The sequence below is a fragment of the Vulpes lagopus genome, chromosome X (assembly GCF_018345385.1).
Source record: "Vulpes lagopus strain Blue_001 chromosome X, ASM1834538v1, whole genome shotgun sequence".
Classification (NCBI taxonomy): Eukaryota; Metazoa; Chordata; class Mammalia; order Carnivora; family Canidae; genus Vulpes; species Vulpes lagopus.
This window is the reverse complement of record NC_054848.1, coordinates 74,181,318-74,190,459: the sequence shown is the minus strand read 5'-3', so window position 1 is coordinate 74,190,459 and position 9,142 is coordinate 74,181,318. Positions and strand designations below refer to the sequence as shown.

The 9,142-nt window shown below is 49.2% G+C and overlaps 1 protein-coding gene across 3 annotated transcripts in view; it reads left to right on the top strand.

Annotated features, from left to right (window-relative positions):
• The first annotated feature begins 634 nt into the window (after positions 1-634).
• The window catches only part of PCDH19 (protocadherin 19), a 148,324-nt gene continuing 139,816 nt past the window's right edge, over positions 635-9,142 (top strand). For 2 of the 3 annotated variants that reach the window (XM_041740184.1, XM_041740186.1), the window contains exons 1-2: positions 823-3,576; positions 7,261-7,588. In XM_041740184.1, the coding sequence (XP_041596118.1) occupies positions 1,430-3,576; positions 7,261-7,588 (2,475 nt within the window). In that variant the 5' untranslated portion in view covers positions 823-1,429. Of the gene's footprint in view, positions 3,577-7,260; positions 7,589-9,142 lie in introns of all 3 variants that reach the window. The other variant, XM_041740185.1, reaches the window with a different exon arrangement.

Here is a 9,142-nt window from a genome sequence, read left to right as displayed (position 1 = left end):
CACGCACTCTTCCTCTCTCACACATTCACACACAGCCAGACAGCAAGATAAACCTCCCGAGTGCGACAGCGTCCAGGAGGGAGGGAGCCCAAACGCAGCGTGGCCAGCGCCTCTCTGGGAGGATGGAATCAAGACGCTTCCGCAAGTAAACTTTGGCGGCGACATAACCATCGACCGTGGCAGCTGCTGAGGCGGACCTTAGCGACATTCGACTGAGCTAGGAGGATTTCCTCCCATAGCCGCGGCGGCAGCGGCGGCGGCGGCGTCGGCGACGGTGGCGGCGGCGGCGGCCCTCAGAACGACACCCCAGCCTAGACCAAGAAAGAAGGTGAAGCCCCGGGTATTCGCGGCAGCAGCCCCGCCTCTCCTGGCCGGTACTGTCGTCGCTTTCCTTCCTCTCTTCCCCATTCCCCGCCCCCTACCCCCCATCCCCGACCCCCGGGCCTTTGGAAAGAACTGGACTTTGATTTTCTTGGATAAATCACCATCGCCTCGTTTTCACAAACTTGACGTGGAGGCTCGGGCTGCGTTGGTAACTTTGATTTCCGAGACGCAGATGCCCGCAGTCTAACTGCTCTGTGGAGGGGACTCCGAGCCCACCTCCAATCTTGGACAGGCGCCCGCCCCCCAGCCATCTGAAGCCAACCTCAGCGCGAGGGAGCGCTCTCTTGTCTCAGCAGCCTCCCCCTCTCCCTTCCCCCTGCTTTTGCGGGCCACAGGACCGCCATCCAGCTCAGCTGGATACCTAGGCGCCTGCGGCGCTTGACAGCAACTCAAAGTCCCACCTTTGATAATCCTTTCTCCCTAACAGACCTTGAAAAGGTCAGCGTGCCCCCCCCCCGACCTCGGAGGGCGCGTTGCAGGCGGGTTCTCTCTCCGCAGCGAGCCAGGAGAGCTGGAGGGAGGTCTTTGCGCATGCCAGGTGAACAGAGAGCGCGTTCGCCAGCGCCTGTGCGGGTGCGCCGCGGCAGGCCAGGCAGTGCCTGAGAGGCTGCACCCCCACGGTCCTTCAAATCTTCGCCCCAGGTGCGATCCAGACTCATCCTCCCGTCTACCAGGCAGCTCAGACGGCGTCCGACCCGCAGCCCTGCGCCGCTGCGGCCAGTCGAGCCTGGCTAACTTTGAAGGGGGAATACTGAGGAGCCGGGCTGGAGGGAGGGGGCTCGGGGCCGCGCGGCTCTCCCTTGGTTCCCCGGAGCCCCCAGGGCCCCCGACAGTCCCCTCCGAGTCTGCTGCAACTTCAGCGTTGGAGCCGGCGCGGGTGTCTACCCCGCGCCGCCGGGCCGCCCTGGGCGGGACTCCTCCCGCGGCCTCCGGGGCCCCGGGTTGCGCGCAACAGGCGGCCCGTGTCGGCGGGAAGCTGGAGCGCCGGCGGCGTCGGCCTCGGAGGGGAGTGGAGAGGCGAGGCCAGGCAGAGCCCCGCGCAGCCATGGAGTCGCTCCTGCTGCCGGTGCTGCTGCTGTTGGCTGTACTGTGGACGCAGGCAGCCGCCCTCATTAACCTCAAGTACTCGGTAGAAGAGGAGCAGCGCGCCGGGACGGTGATCGCCAACGTGGCCAAGGACGCGCGCGAGGCAGGCTTCGCTCTGGATCCACGGCAGGCCTCTGCCTTCCGTGTGGTGTCCAACTCAGCTCCGCACCTGGTGGACATTAACCCCAGTTCAGGCCTGCTTGTCACCAAGCAGAAGATTGACCGCGACCTGCTGTGCCGCCAGAGCCCCAAGTGCATCATCTCGCTTGAGGTCATGTCCAGCTCAATGGAGATATGCGTGATTAAGGTGGAGATCAAGGACCTGAACGACAATGCGCCCAGCTTCCCAGCAGCACAGATTGAGCTGGAGATCTCAGAGGCGGCTAGTCCTGGCACGCGCATCCCGCTGGACAGCGCCTATGACCCGGACTCGGGCAGCTTCGGCGTGCAGACGTACGAACTCACGCCTAATGAGCTGTTTGGCCTGGAAATCAAGACGCGTGGCGATGGCTCACGCTTTGCAGAACTTGTGGTGGAGAAGAGTCTGGATCGCGAGACACAGTCGCACTACAGCTTTCACATCACTGCACTCGACGGCGGCGACCCACCGCACCTGGGCACTGTTGGCCTCAGCATCAAGGTGACAGATTCTAATGACAACAACCCGGTGTTTGGCGAGTCCACCTATGCAGTGAGCGTGCCAGAGAACTCACCTCCCAACACACCAGTCATCCGCCTCAATGCCAGTGACCCAGATGAGGGCACCAATGGCCAGGTGGTCTACTCCTTCTATGGCTACGTCAATGACCGCACGCGCGAGCTCTTCCAGATCGACCCACACAGTGGCCTGGTCACAGTCACCGGTGCCTTAGACTACGAAGAGGGCCACGTGTACGAATTGGACGTGCAGGCCAAGGACCTGGGGCCCAACTCCATCCCGGCACACTGCAAGGTGACCGTCAGCGTTCTGGACACCAATGACAACCCACCAGTCATCAACCTGCTGTCAGTTAACAGTGAGATGGTGGAGGTAAGCGAGAGCGCCCCCCCGGGCTACGTGATTGCGCTGGTGCGGGTGTCTGATCGAGACTCCGGCCTCAATGCGCGCGTGCAGTGCCGTTTGCTGGGTAACGTGCCCTTTCGGCTGCAGGAGTATGAGAGCTTCTCCACTATCCTGGTGGACGGTCGGCTGGACCGCGAGCAGCATGACCAGTATAACCTCACAATCCAGGCACGCGACGGCGGTGTGCCCATGCTGCAGAGTGCCAAATCCTTTACGGTTCGCATAACCGATGAGAATGACAACCACCCGCATTTTTCCAAACCTTACTACCAGGTCATTGTGCAGGAGAACAACACGCCTGGCGCCTACCTGCTTTCGGTGTCAGCGCGAGACCCCGACTTGGGTCTCAATGGCAGTGTCTCCTACCAGATTGTGCCGTCCCAGGTGCGGGACATGCCTGTCTTCACCTATGTCTCCATCAACCCCAATTCCGGCGACATATATGCGCTTCGATCCTTCAACCACGAACAGACCAAGGCGTTCGAATTTAAGGTTCTGGCCAAGGATGGAGGCCTGCCTTCGCTGCAGAGCAACGCCACAGTTCGGGTCATCATCCTCGATGTCAACGATAATACTCCGGTCATCACGGCCCCACCCTTGATCAATGGCACAGCCGAGGTCTACATTCCCCGCAACTCCGGCATAGGCTACCTCGTGACCGTTGTCAAAGCAGATGACTATGATGAGGGTGAGAATGGCCGGGTCACCTACGACATGACCGAGGGCGACCGCGGCTTCTTTGAAATAGATCCGGTCAACGGGGAAGTCAGAACCACTCGCACCTTTGACGAGAGCTCAAAGGCTTCTTATGAGCTTATTGTGGTGGCCCATGACCATGGCAAGACGTCTCTCTCTGCCTCTGCACTAGTCCTAATCTACCTGTCCCCTGCTCTCGATGCCCAAGAGTCCATGGGCTCGGTGAACTTGTCCCTGATTTTCATTATCGCGCTGGGCTCCATTGCCGGCATCCTCTTTGTCACTATGATCTTCGTGGCAATCAAGTGCAAGCGAGATAACAAAGAGATCCGGACCTACAACTGCAGGTAGAGCCAACTTTTTTTCTTTCCTTTGTCTTAGATGAAAAAGGTGTATCTGTGTCTGTGTGAAAATCCCAGTGCTTTTTTTTACTACTTAAGTGCATGCTCTGTATATACTGTGCTTCTTGGAGGGGGAAAGTTTGTGGAAGTCCAAGTTGATAGATTCTTTTGATCTGACAATGTGCTGGAAGACTATCATTTACTGTTCCAATGGTGGATTCTGTCACATAATGATGATGAGCAGTAAAGCAATGATCATTTTAAAATTTGCGCAGCTGTCTCCATGAAGTTATGTCAGGAAAAAAAAAATGAGAGAGGGAGAGAAGGAGAGAGAGAGAGAGAGAGAGAGAGAGAGAGACTATTTTCAGCAAAACCACCAAGTCCCACAACTTGATTTGAGGGGCACAGTGTTTTGAGGACAGATACTGAAAGGAGAGAGGGAGTGCTGCTGGTTGCCTGGTCCTGTTGTAGGGATAAGCTGAAAAGACCTGTAATTGGGTCTCTAACGTAGGAAACAGAGAGTTGAGGGAAGAGAAAACAGGAATGTGTGGTGAAGCAGGTGACTAGTGTTTTTACAAAGTGTGTTCTTGGCTTGTTTTGTATCCATTCCCCAGACATCTGGCTAGTAAGGTGAAATTCTACCAGTCGCATATCTTTTCAAATATCTGGTTGGTTGGTGGGGGTAGAGACCAAACATCTCAATGAGGGATAGGACTTTGCTTCCAGATGTTGCAGTAAAAATAGCAATCTTCTGGAGCTGATGGTGTTTTTCTGTATTGTGGGTTTATGCTGTGGCATTAAGATCTGGTCCCTACCAGTGGATGTCACTATGCGTTATTGTGTTACACTTTTTCTTGAAGTGTATGCAGGGTGTGTGTGTGTGTGTGTGTGTGTGTGTGTGTGTGTGTGAGAGAGAGAGAGAGAGAGAGAGAGAGAGAGAGAGAGAATGAGAATAGAAATGCAGAAATTAGAATGACAAGTAGTATTTTAAAAACAAGATTTCCTGATAAACACATTAGAAGGTCTTGTTGAAGCCCTTCCTTACAGCTGGATAGAACAAATTAATCTAAGTATTTCTGGAGTCCAATTTAGGATAATACATGTAATTTTTTTCCAGCAGTATCTCATCGAAATGGTTGAAAAAAAGAAGTTGTTTCTTTAGTTTGCTGAAATCGAATGATGGTGCTGTTTCCAACCAAGGTGTGCATGTGCTTCCAACACACCTACACATCCAATGTGTCTTTTGTGCCATCTGTGCTTGCACGTTAATCAGTCAAAATATGTTCCTGTAGGTCCAGTTTGTATTTGACACCATCTGAAATGCACACTGTTGTGAATTAGAGCCCCCTGAATATGTAACAGCCATGCAATTATTGTTTCCCTTTTACTATTCTCTGCATTACACAAGTTAGTAGACAAATGCTAACCACACATGAATATCAATCAGGTGCCATAAAAGAGCAGCTGCAATGCCTCATAAATGCTTTAATCCTGTTACTAGTGAAATGGCCGTGACTTTTCTTTCCTTCAGATCTGAGTCATTTCAGATGGGAGAAATGGAAATTAATATTTCTCTTACCTTTGAAACCTGTGACTGCCAGTGGCAATTTTTACAGGAGAAAAAAATGCAGGGTCTGTAAAATTTTATTTATATGGAGATAATGATAGAGTAGACCCTTTTTAAGCCATTTTCTTACTGTAAAGTAACTGTATAAGACCCTTTTCTTGATGAAAAACAAATCATCCTGAAATAAAGAAGTGAAGGCTTTGCCACTTCTTGGTGATGTATGACTAGAAGTGAGAGCTCTTTCAGAGAGCTTGTCAGGGAGATCATTAAACAGGGAAGAAAGCATTTGAAATTAGAGAAGGAAAGAGAGAGAGAGAAAGAAAAAGAAAATCTCAGTACTCTCCAACTTCACTTACATGTGTATTTTGTAAAGAGCTCTGTTCCCTATGATGGTTTGGGATTAATGGAGTACAGTTTAATTAAATAATTGGTCAATACAGAAAGGGCTGCTCAGTGAATGCCTCAGCTAAGTAATTGGACGGGGCGTTGCCAAACTTAACCATCATGGGTAAACAAAATCATTAAAACTTCCCATTGCTTCTGTAAATAGATTAGAACAGCAAATAAACCCTAGTCCTGAGGTCTTTGGGATTTTATCTGCTCCCAAACTCCAGTAGCATCACCTTGCCATCATTGCAAGTCTGCCGGAACATAGAGTGAAAGGACGAGGGGAACATAACTGCTCAGCTCTAGGAACATCCCGGGGACAGAGTAAGAATTTGCCTCTAGAAATAGGCAATCTCCCTGTATGCTCAGATGTTTTAGAAACCTAAAATTCAAGAGCCTGTCTTTCCCTGTATTAGGCAAGAGGTTTCCTTTTCTCAGCCTCTCGGGAACCTCTTCCTCAAATGCATTCATTTATGAGACTTGCGAGGTGATCTGCAATTGCTGCTGAATTGGGCTCCGTTTTTGTATTCAGACAATTAGCTTTGTTGAGCGAGAATACAGTCACAGTCTTTCCCTTGTAAAGATCAACCCATATAATTTATTAACCCTATTGTTTTGCTGATTATTGCCCAGAAATTGAATTTTCAAACAATAAGGTGAATCATTATGTGCAAAGTAATAAATGACTTTGAGACTCTGTCTACATTTTAATGTATTTCTTTTGACATGTCTCTTAAGGCTTGATGTCTTTGGTGCACATTGCTGGGTCTGTGTCAGTGTTAATTAAATTGAGCTTTTTATGTTCCAGTTGCAGCACAGCTGCTTGTAGGTACACCTGAATGGAGGAAGGATGCTGAATGCACTAACCTTTAAATTCCTTTGCAGTAATTGTTTAACCATCACTTGTCTCCTCTGCTGTTTTATAAAAGGACAGAACAGCAAGTGTCTGCATTGCATCTGGGTTTCTCCCATTAGCAAGAAGCAAGACAAAAGGCAGAGGAGAAAGTTAGCCTAAGGGGAAAGAGGTAAAAAGCATTTTCCCTCATTCAAATGGGTCTGGCTATCAGATTTCTCCAGGAGAGGAGGGGGCAGGGTGGAGAATAGAAAGGGAGCAGGGCTACGGCAAAGGGAAGGAGGGAGTGGAGGAGAGAAGCTGAGGATCCCTCAGATGATGGCGTCTGATCTCCTGCCCTAGTCCAAAACTGATCAGGTCAATCAAAGGGGAATCTGACTGAAAGTGTTCATTCGCCACATGGCAAATACCTGGAGGAACTGGAGAGGAGGTTTTTGTTTTGTTTTGTTTATTTCCTTCCATCATTTCCTCTTCTGGTAAATTAATACTTGCTTTGGATTTCACTCAAGGGTTCTTTTGGGTTCCAGGGGAGCTCCACATTTGAGCATTCTCATGCTCTCTCTCCCATAGGCTCAACTTTCCATGTCCTCCCCACCCTTTCGAAATAGACACTCACGATGAGAAATTCCACATCCAAAGTATAGAGACATTTTTGGGGGGTGGAGGAATAGGAGGTTTGTATGTTTAATGTGAAAACTGTATGGCCCTTAGCTTGTTTTCACATGTGAACAGCGCAGGGAGAAACCCAATGATGTAATGCACCAGAATAAGAAAGAAGCTGGAGCAGAAGTGGGGTGCAACCCTCTAGGGTGCTTAGGATTTATTAATCAATGCATGGTTTGGGAGGGCCTTAGCAATACATGTTGCCTTTTTTGTCACATAGAATCGCTGAGTACTCCTATGGGCATCAAAAGAAATCAAGCAAGAAGAAAAAAATCAGTAAGAATGACATCCGTCTGGTACCCCGGGATGTGGAGGAGACAGACAAGATGAACGTTGTCAGTTGTTCCTCCCTGACCTCCTCCCTCAACTATTTTGACTACCACCAGCAGACACTGCCCCTGGGCTGCCGCCGCTCTGAGAGCACTTTCCTGAATGTGGAGAACCAGAATACCCGCAATACCAGCGCCAACCACATCTATCATCACTCTTTCAACAGCCAGGGCCCCCAGCAGCCAGACTTGATTATCAACGGTGTGCCTCTGCCTGAGGTGAGTGCCAGTGTGGGACTCCATAAGGTCCTCCCAGACCCCTTCTTCATGCTACTCCCTGGACCACTTTGGTCTCTTTGCTGGAGAATTCTCTGGCAGGGATAGGGAGAACTTCTCTGCCTAAGCCCATTTCTGTAGTCTGGGTTTGCTACTGGAGTCTCTTGGGGGCAGAGGGTAACCCAACATATTGGGCCTTTGCAGGAGTGGATGTTGGGAGTGGGAGCTCAAGGGGTCTGTGCCTTTGAAATCTCTGTATAGTCTTCTGGCATAATGTGAATTTGCTCCACCTGTTGCAAATGTGGTGCGTTTGCCAGCCATTGGTACCTACACTCCAGTATAAGTGGCAGAGAGATCAACATGTAGTGTTAAAGATGGGTGAACCCTAGAATGCTCAGGGACCAGTTTCCCAGTGTGAGAGTGATTCTGCTCCAGGAAGCCCCTTTTTGCTTTTTCTCTGGCCATGTATATGCTTTGCCAAGAATATGGATGGGTTGGTTAAAGGGAGGCAAATGAAAAAATTAAAAAGCCACTTGGCCATTTCTTGGTAGTTCTTATGGTGACATCTGACAAACGAGGAGGTGGAAACTGTCACTTATTAATGAACATTTCAGAAATTAACTATGATTTGAGTTAGCTTTGTTTCTCTTTACCAGGTATGAATGTTTAAAATGAAGCATTTTTTTTTTAACATTGTGTGGTCCGATGTTTGCTGGCTCTTAAAATACTTCAGGGGAGTAGGGTGATAACACAAATGATGGTGGATGGGTGGGTGAGTGGAAGGCTATAAGTAACAGTTCTTAAGTTGATTTCATTTTTCCACGAATTGCTTCAGCCCCTCTTTGGTTGGAAATTTGATGCACTAGAAGGCAGATGCCCTCTTCCAGGCCACTAATGAAAGGAATATTGTATATTTGAAAGGCACTTCCACATTTTTTGAAGCACCTGCACAACCCTTGTCTCTTTTGATATTTGCAATACTTATCTTGATAGATTGCCCTTCAGTAGATGATGAAACAGAGGTCCAGAGATGGTAAAGGAGTTGTTCAGACTCACAAATTAAGGCATAGAGAGACAGAGAGAGAGGAGGGAAGTAGGGGGGGAGAAGCAAAGGGAGAGGCAAAGAGAGAGAGATGACAGACAGACTACATCTCAGGGCTCTGTAACTCTCTGGCAAGTGTTGCTTTGGTGACACCTTCCTGTCTCAGAAATAATTCAGCCTGACATACTTAGGCTATGATGCATATAAAATGGTCTCATAGTATTTGTATCAATTTCACAGGGCAAAGGGTTTTAGGACTACCCGAACCAATCGCTTTTCTTAGTTTCCTGGAAAATAATTCTCATCAGAAGTAATTGGACCAAACAGCAGTGCTTTTAACGAGAAACTGATGATATTCTGCAAGCAACAAAAGCACCAATATTTTCAGTCTATAGCTCTATAAATAAGGATTTATTGAAAATCCAATATCATGTTACATAGACACAGTTATAATCATGGATATCAATATATACTACTAGGAACTAGATCATAGACTTTTTGGAGGACTACTTATG